At 36.6% G+C, this 22,558-nt stretch overlaps 2 protein-coding genes across 7 annotated transcripts in view; one reads left to right on the plus strand and one right to left on the minus strand.

Annotated features, from left to right (window-relative positions):
- MACROD2 (mono-ADP ribosylhydrolase 2) overlaps positions 1 to 22,558 on the minus strand; it is a 1,919,130-nt gene that overhangs the window by 1,600,262 nt on the left and 296,310 nt on the right. The gene's annotated exons all lie outside the window — the stretch shown is intronic.
- Positions 1,754 to 15,532, plus strand: FLRT3 (fibronectin leucine rich transmembrane protein 3). Of its 3 annotated transcripts, none has more exons than XM_057703760.1 (3): positions 1,754 to 1,988; positions 10,162 to 10,928; positions 11,920 to 15,532. In XM_057703760.1, exon 3 carries the CDS (start codon positions 11,963 to 11,965, stop codon positions 13,910 to 13,912), a length of 1,950 nt encoding a protein of 649 aa, XP_057559743.1. In that variant the 5' UTR covers positions 1,754 to 1,988; positions 10,162 to 10,928; positions 11,920 to 11,962; the 3' UTR covers positions 13,913 to 15,532. The 3 variants fall into 3 exon arrangements, with proteins under 3 accessions (XP_057559743.1, XP_057559744.1, XP_057559745.1); XM_057703761.1 differs by having other exon boundaries at positions 10,162 to 10,362; positions 11,920 to 15,531; XM_057703762.1 differs by lacking the exon at positions 10,162 to 10,928.

Raw genomic sequence — 22,558 nt, forward strand, 5'->3', positions numbered from 1 at the left:
TAACTCACAGGCCAATATACCTTCTTTTAGATACTGATAACAAAATTGTCCATTTATCTTTCTTTTCTGTTTAAGGTCTGCCTGAATGGAGACAAAACTGACTAAATATGGATATAAGCCCATAGGAATTTGGCCAGGCAAAAAGTTCTCTTTAAATTTAACCAACTCACAACTGAAAATAGCTTCTAGAAAGAATTATTTCATAAAACAATTTAATCCATATGTTTACTTTGCAGTAACAGGAAAAAATCCACCCTTTAACTAAGCGATTATCTGTTAGTTCCACCTCCCTTTCCTCTAAAAATCCAGCAGCTGCATCTCAGTTCAACTTTTGCTACCTAACATTTCTAAGAAATTGGCTTTTCAACAGACAGACATTAGAATTCTAAAACTCCTGTATTTAATGGGTCCGCCCTCAGAGGCCAGTAAAAGTGCAACAGAAAAACAATAGGGGTCAATATACCTCTTATCAAGAGTTCACCTTCTACTGTGATATCTTTCATTCTTGGAGAGTAACTCAGAAGGTCAAACTGCTATCAAAGAAGCATGTAAATAGATAAACTAAACGAAGCTAATAAAGAGACCATAATCAAATACTCCTGGGAAAGACAATTAGCTGGTCTCCTTCAGAAACAAACACTCATAGAAACTTTTAAAAAGCACAAAGGAGAAGGCTGTGAACCTCTAAGAATAAAACAAATAATATTAGTTTAAAGAAATTGCCCTCCAGGTAAATATAAAAGCAAAATTCTTCCCAATGATGTTAAAAAGTGAAATACACTTAGTGGAAAACTTACGGACCTAAAGCAATTGTTGACCATATAGCAAAAACCAGCCTATGAAAATCATAATTGAAAATAAAGTTATAATTCTGCTAATTAGACACAGACATTAAATGTCTATGTCTTCCATTGTTCACTGTTTATTCATATACGTAAATTAAAACACAATTTAAATACGAGCAAAACTACCCCTGGAAGGTTCCTTTCTTCTTAAGATGTTTGTATCTTAACTCAATGTTCAGAGCAAAAACATATCAGAAGGGAAAATACTCGAATTTTTCAAAATCCTTTTATTTTAAGGAGGGTCCTTTAAATATGAAAAACCTACTGTCTACTAGGTTCTAAAGAAGATGGGCAAATAGTGGGAGTACGTGAAAAATACTTTCACTTCCTAAAACAAATACATAAAAATACAAATAAAATAATAACTGACTCATTATCCTCAGGAAAAAGAACTGGGTACCTTTTTTTTTTTAAACCTTTTGGCATTCTTGTTCCCTTCCCATAAATAAATCAGTTATTTATTTGAACCTGCTTTGTATTCATTTGTCACATAAATATTCACTGTTGGGGTTACTAGCCTTCACAATTATAACATTATTGTAACCAGTCGAAAATAATATGATTTTGCTTCACTTCTTTTTAATACAGATGGCTTAAAAATAAAAGGAACCTGTGTCTTTCTATTGTAATCTTATAAATAGCCTTCTAACAGTCTTGTATTTTTAATAAGCTTGCTACCACTCGCCTGCTGTGGTAAACTTCAGAGAAGGTTGCGATTCCAAAGGGCTGCCTACCAACCGAATGGCATCCTGGCCCTGCCGGCCGGGCGCCTCATTCTGGCTGCTCTCACTCCCTCTAGCGACGGCAAAGCTCATCTGTCTGATCATCCAGTTACCTCACTGAAGGAGAGCTCAGCGAAGTCCTGCCCATCTATGACATCACCCCCTTCTTCAACCACTGCGAGGTGAAGCTTTAACTTCAGACTTGGAGGTGGGCTGTGCTGTAAACTGGAATGCTGTCCCTCGCTCGCTCCTCAGTGGAGGAGTGATCCGAACAGGACCGGCTCAGCCTGCAGCTGCCGCTGGCTTTGTGTGGACTGGACGCCGAGCTGGGCAGAGGGGGAGGATTTTACTCCAGTTCCCAGGCAGTGGAATTACAGCTAGAGCAGCAGAATCGATTGGATTGCTTTTTCGCGTCTTCCTGGTAAGTGTTTCCCATGTTTTTCCTTATGATTGTCCCAGAAAGTTTGCTTGGTTTTACTCTCTAGAAAGAAATGACTTGGTATCATGAGGCATCCAAATACGAACGTTTGCTCTGTCACCAGGATGAGCAATGTATGTGCGTGCAAGCCAGCAAGGAAAAACTGGACTGCTACAGCCAAACGCAAGAAGTTGCTTGAAACATTTCTTTCATTTAAAAAAAACCAAAAGAACATAAACGAATGAGAAATGGCTATCTTCTGTCTCATGTAGTTGCTATTTGAAAAGAGCCTTAGGGGAACATTAAGTTGGAGAGTTAAATGTTAAAGAACATGAGGCAGGTTTTTTCACAGAGAGGAGCGTGAAAGGTCTTGCTGACTTGGTGTGTACTGTATGTGTGGTATGATCACCAACTGCTGCTTTTGCAACTGTGAAAGAAAATCAATAATCGCTCAGCCCATGAGTACGCAGTACATGAAAAGCATACATCTTGCTCATGGCTATAGCCCAGCTACTCCTGGAGACTTACGTGCCTCTGGAAGGATTAACAGCTACACCTAGATTTTAAAGCTTGCACTGCTGTCCTGCCAGAGCTGCTTCAAGCATTTCAGGCTTGCAAATCTCAACTAGTGAATTCAACTCAAAGGAGGGGGAGACTCTCTTACAAGCCGTATCCCCTCTCCAGCAGAACACCAAAATCCATGGCTTGGGTAAATGTAGCATGTGACTAGCATAGTAATTGGCAAAGTCTACTCACAGAAACTAACAAAGCTCAGCCTGGAAGCTCAGCCTGATGTATGCAGGGATTTCAGGGGGCAGGGGGATGAGCAGAGCCCTCATCAAGTGGGATATGCAGAGTATCCGTTCACTTGCAACTTATAATAGGAAAATTTTACATTGAAAGAAATACTTGTATACAACAAAGCTTTCCAAAAGTAGTTAAATGTTTCTTCTCAAAAAAAATTTTCTTTTCAGTGAATTAGATCTGAAACAAAATGGTTGCATAGAGGTAAAGAGTGCAACAGGCCTATATTTTCTCAACATCTGGGATTTTGTTATTTATTGAGAATTAAAAAGATTTTTTAAAAAGCCTTGATATGTGCCAATTATGGAACCAAACTCTCTAATGGTTTTAACAAGTAGCTACTTTAAATTTTCTTAATAAACCTATCTGCTCCAAAATGCATACATATGTTCCTCCATTAGCAGGAAACAACATGAATAAAGCCACTAGAAAGTGCTTCAGCTGCAGCAATGCCTTTCATTTATCCCTGACCACATAGGAATATCCTGATCAGCATAAACATAAAGAATGAATTTTTATCTGTTTTCAGATAGGACCACTTACGTCTGCCCCACAGTGACAGCTGACTGATATCCATCTCTCTTGAAATGAGTACAGAAAGAAGTGAATCTTTTAAAAGTACTACAAAATATTAATATTATCGCTACTACATATTAATAATAATATGCCAGGTTTTAATCTATAAGAAGATTAAATCAGAGATATGCCACTTACTTTGCAGATACATGTGTGTATATACAACATACACACATATACACAAACACATACACATATTGGCCTGAAATAAAAAACAGGGTTACAAAAACATGATTGCATGTATTTTAAGTGGGAAAATCACATCTAATTTCTTTTTTAAAAAGAGCACTGCCAAAAATACACCAATTCCAAGGATCAGCAAAGATATTATTGAATGAATAAACATAATGAATTCATTAATATTGTGTATAATACTATCAGTTATTAATTGGGCTTTTCATCCCTCCCCCCCATTTTAAATCAGTTATGGTTAGATTCAAAATACCCAATTAAACACTTCCTAAACATTAACATCTGTGAAATATATAACTGGGCAGCAAGTAAAGTTTTTACAAAAAGAAGAAAAACAGTAAGAAAATTTGTCATAACTGAATGTGGCAGTAAAATAGAAGGTATGTTTCTTTTGCTTTCAAGTGTTAATTAAGGAGCCTCCAATTCTATCAAAACTTTTTCAGAGCTAAATGAAGCGGTGTGAAATAAATTTGGTTGAAATCTTGTGGCTGTCAGACTTTGTTAGCAAGCTATTAATTATCTCTACCCCAGTTTCTTCTCTGGACTATATTGCCCAATCAAATAGAAACTCCAATTACATTCAGCATCTCTGCCTAGGGACACAAGACCCTAATGAACACTCAGTGTCTCCAGATGAAAAATACAATTATCAGCTTTAAAGATGCAAGTGCACTGCAGAGAGATTTGTCTCTGCTTTTCTTGGCCACACACCCTAAGGCTTCCTCCCCTTTCTGGATTATTTTGAACAATTTAAAACCCTACAAAAATCAGCAGCAGAGAACTTGCCCTGTATTAATAGTATATGAATGTTTCTTCTTTATGCTTTTATTCTTGATATGCCAATGTTCATATCAATGTTAAATTCAATCTGGTCCTTAAAAAAAACAAAACAAAACTGGTTTAAAACTGCCATTTCAGTGGATCTTAACTTTTCCCCCTATTTTTAAGGTGGGTGGGCTACATAACAAAGAATGTGTTTAATGCCAAGATCCAAGACTAACTTAAAAATTCTGAATACACCCCCTCAAATATTCTTTTACTCAGTTTATTTTAATAGCATTATAAATAATTGTGGAAAGTCAAATGAAGACCACCATAAATGAAGTCAACAAGGGAAAAAAGATTCAGTAAATTTTTCAAAGGCTGTAATTTCTTCCCTCCTTTTCCCCTCAATCCCCCTTCCCTCCCACCCCCACCTTTTGCCCCAGAGGCCTTCACTGTTCTTCTCTACGGGAGGCTTTGTTGTAATTAAACCAGAGGAAAACTGGCCGGCAGCAGCCCACATCTGACTTGCGGCTTCTGAAAGCAGTGTTCTGGTAGAGTGTACCACCCCCCAGCGGGCAAAAACTCTACAGTAAATCTCTCAGCAATATTAATTCTCCAAAGTGCATTTTTCTCTTCAGTGCATTAAAAGGGCCTTTTCCCGACTCTTTCTAATATTCCATCATTTCAAAAATTTATCACAAGTCAACAAACAAATTTCCAACAAAGAGATGGTTTGTAAATGTCTTCTGGAAAAAGCCTTCTGCCTCTTAAGAACCAAAATAGGAATATACATTTCAGAAAGCATTTTCCAGTTTCAGAATGCAGATCAACATCACTAAATTTGGTAAAACATCACACTAAAAAACAGTTTGAAAGCCATGTTTACATTGCATAGGAGAGCAGGTTTCAGGACTTTGACTTGTCTGTTGACAAGAACACCAGAGAAAACTGATTTTAGGTAAAAAAAAGAACAAAATGTAATTTAAGCAGCAGCTAAAGTTGCATTTGTTTAACATATGCATAATCTCTTTCCTAGCCCCCAAACCAAGTGTCAGGAATGTATAAAAAGCTCTCTCCAGGTATTAGCCTGCTTAGATGAGAGAAAGGAGAAATTGCCCTCTCTTGATGAGACAATGACAGCTTTTGTTCTTCATTCTTTCACTTTTCACGTGCACAAGTTACCGTGGCAACTTTGAAAAGAAAACCCAGAGACCACATTTGGTTAAACACCATTTTTTCAAGCATGCCACTGGACTGTGGACTGATCAGTTTATGTGCCGATGATTTTCTTCCTCTCCATTTGGTTTAAACCAACAATGCTGGACTCTGACACGGAAAAAACAAGGTGTTTTTTATGATTATGGATGTTCTCATCATCCAGCCCAGTGCTTGGCACACAGTGGAGCCAAATATTTGTTCTACCAGAGTATGGAAACTTGCATATTAGAAATTTAAAGCATATCAACCAAATTGTACTCACGACACTGAAAAGGGAATTTCAAGTCTGCAGTGGGAAAATGTGATTTCACAAAGATAAGCATAGTTTCAACTGCAGCTGCCTAAAAGTCAGTGAAAACTTAAAGCTTGTCCCCTGCCCCAAGCTCTCTACTGCTCACCTTTACCAACCTCTAAATTAATATCTTATTCATTCTTATAAGCCATGGTTCTCTAACTCATTTAGTCCGGCTTAATAGCATAAAAGGAAGCAGCCTTCACTATGATGAAAGATAACATCCTAGTTTGCCTTTTTGTTTTAAGGATGCTCAATTTAACTTTACAAGCCAAAATAAATGAAGCAGAATTAGATTCATTTATCACAAACCTACTGGGGAAAAGAACCAGTAACATAAGAGGAGAAAGTAAAAATCCTTTGCTTTGGAACCTTCATCCCCTATTTGCATAAATGAAACAAACCTTATAGGCTAGAAAATAGTCTGGATAAAACCAAGTAAGAAAAGGCACACTTGCTTCTCTGCCTCTCAGCAAACCCTTCAGACTTCATGACTCTCAAGAGGAGAGTTAGAGGTCCTTCTGCTTGCCTGGCATTAAACAAAAGAATTGGAACTTTCCTGAAATCTGATGATCGTGGAAAATTTAACTACCAGACAGGCTGCTTAGAAAGCATTTTGCTGTCACTATCAACTAACCTGATGTACTCCAGTTTTTCAGTTTAACCATACACGTAGTTTATTTGAAATACCATTTGTTGTTACAAAGACTTAGCATTCATAGGTTGATCATTTTGTTGAGCTTTCTAGCAGCAATTTAAACCTTCATGAATAAATTACTTTCCTAATATTCTAAATTATGGTTGTAAAAATTCCAGTTTACCTAGAAATATTCACAGACTTGGATAAATTTGAGTAAGCATGTGTTTTCTTAACTCTCAAGGTTTTACGCAAAATAATAATGCAATTGACTTTGATTAAATTTTCTACATGCCTTTCTACTTTTAGATTGTGTATTTAAAAGTTTCCCAGAGAGTTAAGAGACCATGATGTGAGGCAAATCATTAAAAAGAATCGAAAACCCTCAAAACTCTATACCTGATTTAAGATTTATTTTTAATGAGCAGTGTTTTCAAATCAAAGTCAATTTAAATCAAAGGGAGCAAATAAAGGATTTAGGAAGTTAGCACTATCAACATATAATCTTAATCTAAGTGATCAAAACGAGAAATACCTTCTCATCTCAAACATTCCCACCTCCGAAATATTGTAGTAGCAAAGAAGGAATCATATAAACACGTAGATTACCTCAGGTTCTTGACTTTACTTAAATACTAGTTTTCTATTCAGATATCACTTCAATTATATTTAAGATTTATTTATTTAAACCATTATTAAGATAGTTTCCTTAAACTATCTCAAAATGATAGCACCCTTATCTATTTACATCCTTTTAAGTGTATCATGGAAATCAACTGGAGGCTTTTCACAGACATGATTACATTATAAATGCATTTTAAAAAATCCACGATTTTTATTTATAAAAATAAACTGAATAGGAAGATTCATATTCAAAATTTGATTTATCAGTGAGGCAATTATGTTTTTCTTCTTTTTGCTACAGTTCTAAATGCTATATACTTAAGTAATGATACAATTTAAAAATGTTTTTAAACATTCCTTTCAGTAACCAGGGCTCCATTTATGTTTTCCCCCAAGTTACCCCATTAACAATATTTTTCTAAAAGATAGATTCCTTTTTGTTCAGAAGTAATGGCCTCTTTAAACCCTATGCAGACATAAAGGCTCTGAAGTCGATGTTGTGGAAACCTGGCCACGGTGTCCATGCCAGTGGGGGTCATTTTTCTTTTCATCAGTCACATTCAGCTACAATGTCTCTATGTGTGTGAATATGTAGAGCCAGCTCAGAAAGAGGGAAGTCTAAGCCTGGGGGCAGGATTGTTTATTTTAGATGGAGAGAGCATTACAGCCTATAGCATGCAAAACAAACAAAACTCTTTACCACTATAGTTTTTTAATATAAAAGGGCAGGAGAAGATATAAAATATAAGATACGAAACACAATCAAACATGCATTGAACTGTTGAGCTTAAGTAGAGGGAGTAGGAACTTGTGAAGGAAACTTCATGTTTCAAAGAGTATCCTTCTCTCCAGAGAAACATGCTTTATATTTTTGCCTTTTGTTTTCATGCAATTGGGGGAGAAGGGAATGGGGTTTTCCAAGAATTTAATGAGATTTCAGGCTTTCTGTTAATCCCACATTATTACCACTACTGTATTAATGGCAATGTGAGCCTGCAAATCAAATAGAGCAGAGGAGGCAGTTTCACAAATGTAAAACAGAAAAAAATAAATAAATTAATCTTCCTTCTTTTCACACCAATTTAGAATATTTTTTCTTTCTCCGGGTTAAAAATGTGGAAATCAGTACATACCCTTGGAGCCTGAATTGCTGAAATACTCACATCTCAGCTACGAGCCTTCCCTCTGGTTTTCATCGTCCTCACCTCGCACATACTCTAGGCTGGCCAACGATTCTTAAATTTCCATTTTTAAATTTCCATTGCTCAGATTAATCTTTTCAGCTTTAGAGTGTGCCCTGGTGTATGAGAAATGCCTGGCTGTTGGCAACATTTTAAGCAGGTTCTCACCTGTGTTTTTTGTAATAGTTTTAATTAGTCTTTAATGCAGTTTAAAAGTAACTGTTTTCTAAATAGCTTTAATTTTTTTCTTAAATTTACCAATTATTTTATATGTTGAATAATTTTCAAGCCTAGAAAACATTTACAGAAGATACTTTTTTAAGGTAACATTTTAATTATAATTTCACAGCTTGGGTTTCCATTTTCACATACCAAGAAAGCAACAGTGTTCAAGAAAATACTCCATTGAAATTCAACAATAATGAGCAAAGCCCTAAAGGCACTACTATAAAACCTCACATTAAACAATAAATCACTTAAACTTTACTCTGTGGGCACTTTGTAATATTCACTGGAGACTACTTTATCCATCTGCTAACTGCTATTTTTATTTCTGTTGCCTAAATAATAAATTAAATGTATCTAATTTTTTTTCCGTTTCCCTCTGTTAATGCAGTCTATGATAGTGTTGATACCTGGTGACAAACTAAAAGAAACCAAATTTTCAAAGAGAACCAGAAACACAAATTTTGGCCTTGTTTAACATTCACTTTCAGTACTGTTTGAATTCTGGAACAGATGCTATCCTTGTTGGATGCTAGGTAATTACTGGGGGAGAAGCAAACTGCTTCTACTTTCAGGGTCAAATGTTTCCATGATACCTTAATGTACTCTACTTGTATAGAAAGCCCCTGAGTGGGTAATCTTGCACAACAGATTCTGATCCTACCGACCGCCCCTGTCCACCCCCAAAAACCTTCATGAATATTAGATAATGAACAAAACAGTCATCATTAAAATCATGAGTCTCTTTGGTGAAGCCGTGAGCCTTTTTCAAAAGTGAAAAAGACGGTCATTGGAAATTGGCATATTGCTGTTTGAACCTAGAGAGAAATGCCTTGTCAGGTTTTGGTATGCTTTCCTAATGGTCATTACAAGGAGACAGATTGAAATAGCATTCTTTCTGTCCCAAATACAGTTTCTCAAGTTCAGTTTGCTAAAAACTGTATTCTCCTGAAAAAGTATTATGGCTTGAACGCCTACGCTGCCTTTTGGCAAGAATACTTGAGTAACTAGAGTTTCAAGATCATCAACTAGCCCTTAAAAACACCTCTAAGGAGGAAGGTCATAGTGTCCACATTCTGCAATTGGGAAAATTGAGGCCTACAGGAAGAATTAAATAGGGCACTGAGCAAATCAAAAGAAAAGCTTCTAGAGCAAACCCTAAACTCTTTAAATTGTAGATTGTATGACTCTGTAAAACTATGTTCAGAAATGTCTAAAAAGTTACCATGGCGTTTCTGTCAAAAATTCTTGTTATGTCTTTGCTCACCTCTTTGACATATACTTGTTTTCTGCTTTTTAAACATTTTATCACTTTATATCTAAGATTGAAAAGTAAATTTTTAAAGATTGGCTTGACCTGGATTCAAAATCCATGGAAGGGGCCTACTGCCTCTTGAATGAAGCTTTGCTTATGTGTTTAATTCAAAGTCACACTAACAATCAGTTAACAATTGAAATGATCTATTTGGTGACAATCTCAACTTTGGCTCCCACTTTACTTATATAAATGGGAAGTAAAAGACAAAGAGGTCATCTATCCCTTTGTGACAACTACTGTGATGAAAGATGTGTTACTTAAAGAAAAAGTTCAATTTCTAGAAAATTTCTCTAGTATGTTAAAGTTCATTATTAATAGTTCATTAAAACATTTTACTTTCACAGGAGATGCTCAGACCCAGTGCATTTCAAGGAACAGAAATATAAAGGAAATCTAGTATGCTTCCTTTTCTTACATGAAGAATATTTGAATTAAGTTTTCTTTACCTCTTGAAAGAATACCTGTTCTTGCATAACCTGTGACTGCACCAGATATTCTGAGAAAGCAGCAAGAAGCAAAAGCTGGAAATAGCTATTTCACAGCAGGTAATCATACCTCAGGATGTAGCTACTGTACAAAGTTTATACTTGGATAATCCTGGATGGGAATAAAGGTGGGGGGTAACTGCCTGAAAAACCTATTACTATACAGGCCTTAGCATCATGAATGGCTTTCTTCATGAGGATCTGAAGTTACTATCTCTGACCACATTGCACAGAAGAGCCAATAAGAATTTCAAAGAGAGCAATTTCCACTAAGGGAATTAAGCTACACAAAAGGAACCTTCACACAGAAACTCTATAAGAAAGAAAAAAAACAAAACAAAACAAAACATAGGAAACCATGTGTTCTACATAGAAACAGGAAACTGAATTGTTTCTGGTCCCCACTTTAATGAGCTTGCCCACCATGCTGAACCGCAGCTGGAATGTTCATTGACAACAGCGAGCCTGATCTGGAGGTGTGTGCGGCATAGGATTACTTGAATATACAGTGAAGAACATTTCCAAGGACTAAACAAGAGTTTATAACTCCCAGCCCCTGACCAGGAAAATAATATATGCGCACTGGATTTTCACTCACGCAAAATTTACTCACATCGTTCAATAAGGTAGGAAAAACATTAAAGTCTTTTATTTTAATGCCTGAAATTATAAAGGCTAATTAATACCTAAAGGTGCAGAAGAAATTATATTACACAATAGATCAGTATAAATCTATAATTCTCCAACCATGGAGAAAGTTGAATAATATTTTAAATTAGAACTTGAAGAAAGACAAATGTGTTGTGAAAACATGTTATGAGATAGAATGTAATGAAAACTGTTCATAAAGCCATTAAACCATGTAGTACAAAACATATAATAAAATGGGAGAAAAAGAACTAGTCTAACATGAAATGGAATTTCCACTTAGATTAGCTACATGTATTAGCTATTTAAGTCTTTCCTTCCCTAAAGTAAATGAAAAAGATTCCTTCTGATTTTCTTGCTAGAAATACCTATCTCACAATGTTTAATATTAATAATCAAGGAAAAATAACATCAATAATCAAAGCGAATACTTGGCTTCACTGGTATTCAGGATCTCAAGAGGTGTACAGTAAGAGAGTAGAATTTTTTACTACACATTTCTATACTTGTACAGTCTACCTAAGAGAAAGCAGATATAAAATTTTGGTTTTTAAGAACAGTAACATTATTATCTTTAAATGCAACAAATCATATTCCTATGTGTCAATTCATTATGAATATTAAGAAAAAATTAGAAATCTGACTAGCTTGGTCAATGACTGACTACAAAATTGATATAAAGTATTATGAAAATGCTTTAGAATACTCAATAAAACTAATTATATTTAACATTTCAAAGTCAAATAGATTTGGGACATAATACTTCTTAGTACCAGAAACATTTAAGGTAAAAAAGATTCTATGATTGTGTTTATTGTTAGCTAGCAATAAAACCGAAGCATGTGAAGAAAAAATTAACTAACAAAAGTGATTATAGATGTTTCAGTTTCCATATCTATTTGGAATACCATTTTAAGTATGCTGGCCTGATGGTTTTCTGTCTTTTTCTTTTAACTCACTCTGTTTCAGGGCTCTGAAGCTACCTTGTGTGAAGACCTCAACACTGCTGACCATGATCAGCCCAGCCTGGAGCATCTTCCTCATTGGGACTAAAATCGGGCTGTTCCTCCAGGTGGCACCACTATCAGTTACGGCTAAATCCTGTCCATCTGTGTGCCGCTGTGATGCCGGTTTCATTTACTGTAATGATCGCTTTCTGACATCCATTCCAACAGGAATACCAGAGGATGCTACAACTCTCTACCTTCAGAACAACCAAATAAATAACGCTGGGATTCCTTCAGATTTGAAAAACTTGCTGAAAGTAGAGAGAATATACCTTTATCACAACAGTTTAGATGAATTTCCTACCAACCTACCAAAGTATGTAAAAGAGTTACATCTGCAAGAAAATAATATAAGGACTATCACTTATGATTCACTTTCAAAAATACCCTATCTGGAAGAATTACATTTAGATGATAACTCTGTCTCAGCTGTTAGCATTGAAGAGGGGGCATTCCGAGACAGTAACTATCTCCGGCTGCTTTTCCTATCCCGTAATCATCTTAGCACAATCCCCTGGGGTTTGCCCAGGACTATAGAAGAACTCCGCTTGGATGATAATCGCATATCCACTATCTCATCACCATCTCTTCAAGGTCTCACTAGCCTAAAACGCCTGGTTTTGGATGGAAACCTGCTGAACAACCACGGTTTAGGTGATAAAGTTTTCTTCAATCTAGTCAACTTAACAGAACTGTCACTGGTACGGAATTCCCTGACTGCTGCACCAGTAAACCTTCCAGGCACAAACCTGAGGAAGCTTTATCTTCAAGATAACCATATCAATCGGGTACCCCCAAATGCTTTTTCTTATCTAAGGCAGCTGTATCGACTTGATATGTCCAATAATAACCTAAGTAATTTACCTCAGGGTATCTTTGATGATTTGGACAATATAACCCAATTGATTCTTCGCAACAATCCCTGGTATTGTGGGTGCAAGATGAAATGGGTGCGTGACTGGTTACAATCACTACCTGTGAAGGTCAATGTGCGTGGGCTCATGTGCCAAGCCCCGGAAAAGGTTCGGGGGATGGCTATCAAGGACCTCAATGCTGAACTGTTTGATTGTAAGGATAGCGCGGTTGTGAGCACCATTCAAATAACCACTGCAACACCCAACACAGCGCATCCTGCTCAAGGACAGTGGCCAGCTCCAGTGACCAAACAACCAGACATCAAGAATCCCAAACTCACTAAGGATCAGCGAACCACAGGGAGTCCAGCGAGGAAAACAATTATCATTACTGTGAAATCTGTCACCTCTGACACAATTCATATCTCCTGGAAACTTGTTCTACCTATGACTGCTTTAAGACTCAGCTGGCTCAAACTGGGCCACAGCCCTGCATTTGGATCTATAACGGAAACAATTGTAACAGGAGAACGCAGTGAATACTTGGTCACAGCCCTGGAGCCTGATTCGCCCTATCGAGTCTGCATGGTTCCCATGGAAACCAGTAACCTTTACCTATTTGATGAAAATCCTGTTTGTATTGAGACTGAAACTGCACCCCTTCGAATGTACAACCCTACAACTACCCTTAATCGAGAGCAAGAGAAAGAACCTTACAAAAACCCCAGTTTACCACTGGCTGCCATCATTGGTGGAGCTGTGGCCCTGGTGACCATTGCCCTTCTCGCTTTGGTGTGCTGGTACGTTCATAGGAATGGATCACTCTTCTCAAGGAACTGTGCGTACAGCAAAGGGAGGAGAAGAAAGGATGACTATGCGGAAGCTGGCACTAAGAAGGACAACTCCATCCTGGAAATCAGGGAGACTTCTTTTCAGATGTTACCGATAAGCAATGAACCCATCTCAAAGGAGGAATTTGTAATACACACCATATTTCCTCCCAATGGAATGAATCTGTATAAAAACAATCACAGTGAAAGCAGTAGTAACCGAAGCTACAGAGACAGTGGTATTCCAGACTCTGATCACTCACACTCATGATGCTGGAGGACTCGCAGCCTACTGTGTTTCGGTTTTTTTTTTACTGTAAGGGAGGTGATGGTAGGAACCCTGTTCTACTGCAAAACACTGGAAAAAGAGACTGAGAAAAGCAATGTACTGTACATTTGCCATATAATTTATATTTAAGAACTTTTTATTAAAAGTTTCAAATTTCAGGTTACTGCTGCGATTGATGTAGTAGAGATGCCTGAATACAATTCTATATTTTAGTATTTTTTAGTAATTTGTACTGTATTTTCCTTGCAAATATTGAAGTTATAAACCATTTACTTTGTGTTCTACTGAGTAAGATGACTTGTTGACTGTGAAAGTGAATTCTCTTGCTGTGTTGAACAATCAGGACTGCATTCACATGAGATCCTTGTAGTATAAATAAGCACAGGCCATTTTTTCACTTTGGTATTAATAAAATGTAAAAAAAAAAACTGGCTGAATGAGAAAAGTTAAATTTCAAAAAGTAGTTATGAAATAATGTTCCCATTATTAAATTTGTATTCCACTGGTATTCAATAATCAAAATATGTGACGTAATGGGCAATATCAGACTTGCTGCATAACTCCATTTTTACTCTAAGAAATTAGATATCCTTAAGAAAGTAAACATATCTTCTGAACTGAATCCATCAGCTGGCATAAGAGGAGTGTGAAGTCTGCTGTTGTTAATGCCATTGTTAACAAAGCTTTCAGAACAACGGACTTCACAACAACAATAATGTAAGCGTGCTTCCAAGTGAGGGAGAAATTCATACTTAGGAAAACATGAAAACTTAGACTTGCGTAGCATAATGAACACAAATAGCAGAACTGCATTTTGGTTTTGCCTATACCATCCTGACTTTGAAAAGTCAATTCTAAAGACACAATTGTAAATGTTTATGATGTTTTTATCATAAAGGATGTCAAAAAAACCATAAACACTTTAAAAAAGTAGTACAACCAAAAGCAATTCCCCTCAACAATGAAGAGAAAGTAGTACTCTAAATATAAGTGAGAATTTAAAAGAAAAATAAACATGAGAAATCAAATTGCGATCTGGTTTATGTGAAATGTCTTAACACTGTACATAAACGTTCAGTTTACGTTCACAACGATCAAGAATACTGCCCATCACTGTCACAGTCCTCCGGATATTACATAATGAACGTGTAATGTAACATTTTTTACAGCTTCCTACGAAATTGTGAGCTATTACTTGTTTAAAAACCTCATCACTTTTCTGTTGCCATGATTTTTTTTCCCCAAGAAAAAACCAAAGTGCATTGTACGCCCTTTGGCCAGTCTTGTATGTGCCTTGATCCAACGCTACATGTATTCAGCTTTTAAAACTCAACAAATTTTTCATACTTCCTTAAATATGAAAAATTGTGGTCTTATTGCTGAATAAAACAAAAAAAACAAAGTACAAAATCATCGTGCTTGCTTTTTCGGAATTATGTTACTATCACTAAAGTAGCAAATTGCCCAGCACATTAGTCCTAAGTATCCCCATGTATTTTTCTAGGCATAAAAATAAACGTTGGCTACCAATAAAAAACATAGCAATATCTTGAGCCTGTGTATCATTGTACTTAAAGGGTTCAGTGTTTCATGTATAAACGAATATCCTCACAGTCTTTTGGAATACTTTTTCAGAAAATTTCAGAAGTGGTTTTGTGGCCTTTCAGTCTTTGTTCACTGCTGCTGTCGTCCTGCCTTTAAGGTGGTTTTTGAAAATTTAATATTTTTTAAAATAGCTTTTCGGTAGTATGGATTGGCATCAGAGGATCTGAAATCTCAGATCTACCACTTACTAGGTATGTGAAAACAAACCACTTACTCTCCTTAGTTCAGTTTCCTTATCTATACTGCCACCCACCTCACAGGGTTGTTGTGAGGACTAAGTGAGACAATGTGCTTGGAAACTGTACAGTGTTCAACAAAATATAAATTACTACTATTATGATCAACCAAAGTGAGCCATGGTTTGCTAGATATCGCTGCTTCTACCACTCTGCTAACAAATATCTCCAACCACCTATGAAAACTCATTCATTATTCATTTGCCATCTTCAAGTGTTTCTCAATTCTTTCTCTTTTGACTTCCTGTTAAGGAGGATAACTCTTTTCCAGGAATATCTTAGTAAAGAAAATGTGATTAAAATTAAATATAGGGAACATCTTCTGCAGGTAGTTTATTTTGCTTTCAGAGGTTTTGAGTAGTTTCACCAGAACTCAGGGAAAGGGCTGGATGGTTCCATAAAGTCCCTATAAATCTGTAAGTTGATAAAATGCCAAAAGCCAAGACTATTTTCCCGTTAGTATACCTTTCATGAGCACAGAAAGCTTCATGTGTACTAATACATGCATTTTAATTATTTTATTTAGGATAAATCAGAAGTATGTTTTACACTAGCAAACAGAGAGAGCACTGAGAGGGTAAAAGTTTATTCTTCTACCTAGGCTTGCTATGAAATCCAAATACTTTGCTGAAATATATATATATATATATATATATATGTATATATATATATATATGCTTTCAATAAATAACAAAATACAATTCTCCACCTTAAAGGACACTACATTAATTATAGATACATATGCATCTATCCCAAGCTAAGTGTTCACAATTTTTACTATCAGGTACTAACAAAGAAAAATGTAGGGGAAAAAAATTTCAATCCTGAAAAATAGCTTATACATTTCACAAGAATACAATGGGGAAACGACAAAAAAAAAATTGAGAGAAAAATCACTCCCCTGATGAATGTCTGACAAAAATCAAAATTTGTTTTTGGATGCAGGCACTTGTAACTGCATTAAATCACTGCACTTACACTCTCATTTCCTATTAAAAACAACACTGTGCTCTATCTTTGTGAGGCCTATTTATTAAAAGTATTCCCCTGTGCCAAGGAAACTAGTAAAAAACTGCTTTACTAACCACATTTTCTGAGTAAAGTACATTTTATAGCTACATGCCAAGATGACAGTTTCCATGAGGAATCCAAAGAGACCCACATGCTTTAAAGCACCTGAAGTGTGGGTGTTAAAAAGGAACCAGTCCAGCGCTGAATTTACTTTAAGATTAGCTCATCTGCCCCTGAAAACAGTGGTGGCATTTAAAATTCTAATTCCTTTCTTCTACTTAGCATGATTAGCAAATCTTAATTTAGCATAGTGTTGGAGTTAATGTTTTATGCTTTTGGACTTTTGGCTAAATTAGCAAAAAAATAACTCACGCTTATCAATCACTTTCTTAAGAACTTCAAAGTTCTTTACAAAAAAAACCTCAACAGCCAGTGACCTTTACTGAGTGGCGTCTATATTATAAAATAGTAGGAGTCTTGCCTTCAAGAAATGTGCTGTCTAGAGGCTGTAAGGCATTAAACAAATAATGTAGTAAAAGTTTACTGTGACTGCAGTATATACAAAATAATTACATCTATTTGGATGGATCAAGGAAGACCTCATGAAGGAGGTAAAATTAGGGCTGGTATTGAAAGATAGGAAGGTATTTAAGGAGGAAGCAAGAAAAACGGATACTGGCTGTGGAGAGAAAACATGAACAAAATTATGGAGGCTGGAAAACAGGGGCACCTATTAAATTTAAATCTCCCAGGTTAAGTCTGAGCATTTATATACTTTTAATTCCAAAGGTGTTTCTGCTGAGGTTGAGGACCACTGACTTTAGGAGGTGTTTGGGGAAAGACCAATAGTCCAGCTGAAACACAGCGTCCATGAAAGAGATAAGACTGGACAAGTTTTTTTATGTCAGGCTTTGTTAAATTGTGTTAAGTACGTTAAATTCCAAGCTGAGAAACCTTTATGATATTCTTTGGCAATGGGTGCTAACCAGGTGCATAAACAATCAATGTATTGATACTTTAGGGACACGTAGAAATAAAGAATATTGCACAAAGGATAAAGAAGGAGAAAATGGGAATGAGAAGACAAGTTAGACGTCTGTGCAATATTCCAGACAAGAGGAAATAAGAGCCTGAACAGTGAAATGGGGTTTTTAAAAAAAGGTGTAATTCAAAAGATACAGGAAAAGTAGAATTTCTAGGAATTGGAAACTGAAGAAAGAATAAAAATTGAAGATAATTCTCAGCCTGAGTAAGTAAAATGTTGGTGAGGCAATTAACAATGATGGAAAATACTGGAAAAGCAAATGTCAGAGTATTTTGTACATAATGAGTTTGAATAGGTGACCATATGCACAGTACAGGTTTACACTGGCTGATTATTAATAGTTCCATCTTTGCCTTCCACAGTGACCCAATTTAGATGATAAATTATAATCACCTTAGATTTAAAGTACTTTTACGTTATCGCTCTGGAAACGTCTACCTGGAAGCTGGAAATGAGGATATGGGGACTGATCCTCAGCATCAAGGAAGGGAATCCATCTCTAACAGCTTATATTAAAGTTGAGAGGATAGGTAAGATCACCACCAGAACGTGAGCAGAGAGAAAAAAAACAGATCTACCTACACTTTGTAGGGATGGAAGAGGGAAGAGGAACACAGAAACAGAAACAAATAACAAAGAAAGGGGAGTCACAAAGGGGGAAAATCATCATGAGAAGAAAATACAATGAAATCAAGGAACCAGAAGCATTTTTAAAAGGAGGATGTCAAAAAGGTAGTCAGGAATATAGACTTGGGAGAGGAAAATGAATATGAAAAAAAGAGGAGACCATCAAGGATTCTGAAGCAGTGTCAGCAGAGTAAGGAGGCAAAAAAGCCTTTGTGATGTTGGCAGGATGATGAGAGATAAAGAAAGCAGAAACAATGATTAAGTCTACTCTTTACTAAGTTTGGAGGTGAAGGGATCTTGTTCGGTCATGTCAAGGATCAAGAGAGATAAATAGGGAGCGAATACCAGGAAGGATATTTACTGACCTCAGGAATGAGATGGGGTATAGAGTTAGGAATCTACAATGAGGAGGGGGCATATTTAACAGGAGTAAAGAAAACTGAGATGCACAAGAGGTATGGTCCAAGTCATGGCTGTGACTCTAAGAGGATTGAAGTTAAAGGCTGTGACTGAGAAGCTGCAATTTTGGAAGAGTCACCAGCAAGGAGGACACAGTCACTCCAAGAGATGGAAAGGATTGGTATGCAGGTAAGGCTTATAAGACAAGCCCTAAAGAAGACAGGTAAATGTCCCAGAGATGAAGAAGAGAGAGAAGATGATGGAATTAGACCATGTCAATGTAAAATAGGAACTTCAAAAGAAAGGACTTTGAATAGTGGTGGAAAAAACAAAGTAAAGAAGAGGTCTTTCAGGGGCAGGGAAATTTTTTTTGAAACTCCTTACTTCTATTCCACATGCCTCCCCTCCCCTAGTTTCATCAAATAGTGACAGCAAGAGTTGGAAAAGGTAACAGGGAAGGTGTCATCCTCAGGGAACAGATGTCAACTAATTCAAGGTAGGGGAAAGAACGCTAAGAGAAAAGTGAGTAGCATGGGAAGTTGGAACCCAAAAGTAAAGGACTGCAGTGGGCTCAGTGGAAGCAGTTAGGAGATAGGCCAGAGAGGAGGTCAAACCATCAGATGGAAAGAAACGCAAAGCAGAAAAGGAGAGCAGAAGAGGGCATTGCACCTTGGATTCTAACAGATGATCACAGTTTAAAAGGATGTTGGTCATAAGAGGTCGGTGGAAACTTCTGTTCTAAACAGTATAGACATTCTGAACAGGTGAAATAAAATCCCAGAATAACCAAATTAACATTTCTCTATTCTTTGAATATCAAAATAGATTTAAATCTAACTTTACCTCAAAGTATACACTGAAGAAGTATTTCTACCCACCCGTGCAAACTTTTACCAGGCTTTCCCACAAGTATCACAGAATTCCAGGGGTAAGCAAATCACATCCTAGACTCCTCCCACTTCCTACCCACCATTGCATTTTTACACTATGTGGGTGAAATGAGATTAGAAATAAATTTTAGGGCTGTCTTGAAAGTTTTTTTTTTTAAGAGGTTTTAAAAGGAGGCATGCAGCCACAGGGGTGTGGAAGTTGGGGATAATGGGATTTTACAGACTGATTGTGCACACACACAAAAGCAGTGCTTCTTTTTCAATGCCAGCTTGTTGGGGGGGTGGGGAGGGCAGACGAGGAAATTACTTCCCAAAGTAATTACCCTTTTGAATGTACATCATGGCTCTGATAATCGTGGCATTACAAAGCTGAGGCTAGTTTATATCAGTGTTCCATTAAAAAGCATGGAATCACTGTTGCAATTCCACATTTTAATTTCCTAGATATGAAGACCAATCCTACTAATAATAAAACAGTAAAGACGAGGTGAAACAAAAGTCTAACAAAGCTATCTTTTAAAAATATGTTCTACAACATTAGCAATGTCTCACACACACAGTGAGTTTAATAAATGTCTGGTGATTATGCCACTGCCACAGACACTGCCATTTGCTGCGGACTTGGTCAAGCACAGTGCTGTTTTATATATTTCAATCTTGTTTAATTCATACAGTAACTTTACAGGTAGGAATTATTATTTGTATTTTTCAGATGAGCAAATTAAGGTTTTGAAAGTTTATGGAGTTAGATGTTTTATTCATTCAACATTAACAATAATTGTGCTTGGGTCTGAGTATACAGCAGTGAACTAAAAAGACATGGGGATTATAATTGGAGGAATTCAGATATTAACTGAAAACCAAATGAATATAAAGTAAAAAATCATGACAGGTGCCATGGAAGAGAAAAACATGGTGCATGAATGAGTATAACAGGAAAACCTATTTAGATTAGGTAGTAGGGAAGCCTAAGACCTAAGGGATAAAGAGTCAGCCATGTGAAGAATGAGGTAGTGTGTTCTGAGCAGTTTAGTGAATTTAGGGATTGAAAAAAATGTCAGGGGGCTCAAGCTCAGTGCGCAAGACAGAAGTGAGATTAGTGAAGCAGGCCTGGATCAGCTCCTGCTGGGTCTGGCAGGCCAAGGCCAAGGTAAAAAGTCTGGACTTCATTCTAGTGTAAGAGAAGGCCATTGGAGGATTGTTAACAGGGGTCTGGGGAGAAAGAGGAGGAGGAGGAAAATGATGTGTGGGGATCAGACTATCAGACTTCAATTGGAATAGTCACCGGCCACTGTGTGGAGAATGAGTAATATGGAACAGGATGGCGGTAATGAGAAGAGAGAGGGCTAAGATGCCAGGTATATTCTGAAACTATAACAGAATCCTTCTTAAAGTTATATAGTTAGCAAGTGGTAGAACAAGGATTCTGTCTGCTCCTGCAGCATGAGCTCTTAACCACTCTCTGTAAACAGAGAGCAGAAATGTTTCTTCAATAACTTTAAAAAGGAGTTTTGAGCCCATAAAAAAATTATTTCCTTTTACTGGGATAACAACTAGAAGACATCTTTGGATTAAATCTCAAAACGTTTCAATAGTGCAAATGAGAATTTTTCTCCCAAGGCTTACATACCTCTGTCCCATGATGCTGAATGATGATTTTGGGTAGTCAATAGTTAATGGCTGGAAAATATCCTGAGAATAATACTTGTCTTTCTTGCAGCTTTCAATAAATTTAAACTCGGAGCTGGCAGACAAATCTTTATGTTTGAGATCACCATACCAGCTTCTCATGATCCCGTGGTGTCTCCTAAGACCCAGAATGGAAGTCTCAGCTCACTGAAGTGTTTCACCAGGCTTGGTGTGGACTTTGAGACATATAACCCATGAGTACTACTACCTAGTCTACAAAGGTAATGAAATGCCAACATCAGTTCATGGTTTTAAATAATTATTTAATCATTAAAAAAAATCTTTGAACTATTGAAATGCCTTATTCAGAGTATACTTATCAGATATATAAATAGAGACAGGTATTAGAAAACGACATTTAGTTCCATAATTTTAGCCAATATGTCATACACTTTTTTTTTAAGAACTTTTATTGAGATACAGTTAACAGACAATAAACAGCATATGTTTAGAGTGTACAGTTTGGTATCCCAATCTCCCAATTCATTACCCCCCAACCCTCCCCACTTTCCCCACTTGGTGTCCATGTGTGTGTTCTCTACATCTGTGCCTTGCATTTCCTCTTTCATAGTTGTTAGCATTTGCCTTATGTATTGAGGTGCTCCTATACTGGGTGCGTGTACATTTATAATTGTTATCTCCTCTTCTGGGATTGATCCCTTGATCTTTATGTCATGTCCTTTCTTGTCTCTTGTAACATTTTTTATTTTAAAGTCTCTTTTATCTGATATGAGTATTGCTACTCCAGCTTTCTTTTCATTTCCATTTGCATGGAATATCTTTTTCCATACCCTCACTTTCCGTCTGTATGTGTCCCTAGGTCTGAAGTGGGTCTCCTGGAGACAGCATATATATGGGTCTTGGTTTTGTATCCATTCAGCCAGTCTGTGTCTTTTGGTTGAGGCATTTAGTCCATTTACATTCAAGGTAATTATCGATATGTATGTTCCCATTACCATTTTCTTAACTGTTTTGGTTTTGTTTCTGTAGGTCCTTTTCTTCTCTTATGCTCCCCCACTTAGAGAAGTTCCTTTAGCATTTGTTGTAGGGCTGGTTTGGTGGTGCTGAATTCTCTTAGCTGTTGCTTGTCTGTAAAGCTTTTGATTTCTCTGTTGAATGTGAATGA

Source organism: Hippopotamus amphibius, chromosome 12 (genome assembly GCF_030028045.1).
Source record: "Hippopotamus amphibius kiboko isolate mHipAmp2 chromosome 12, mHipAmp2.hap2, whole genome shotgun sequence".
Classification (NCBI taxonomy): Eukaryota; Metazoa; Chordata; class Mammalia; order Artiodactyla; family Hippopotamidae; genus Hippopotamus; species Hippopotamus amphibius.

What these genes read in the sequence shown, in the direction of transcription:
- FLRT3 (XM_057703760.1), top strand. Translation starts at nt 11,963, where the DNA reads ATGATCAGCCCAGCCTGGAGCATCTTCCTCATTGGGACTAAAATCGGG.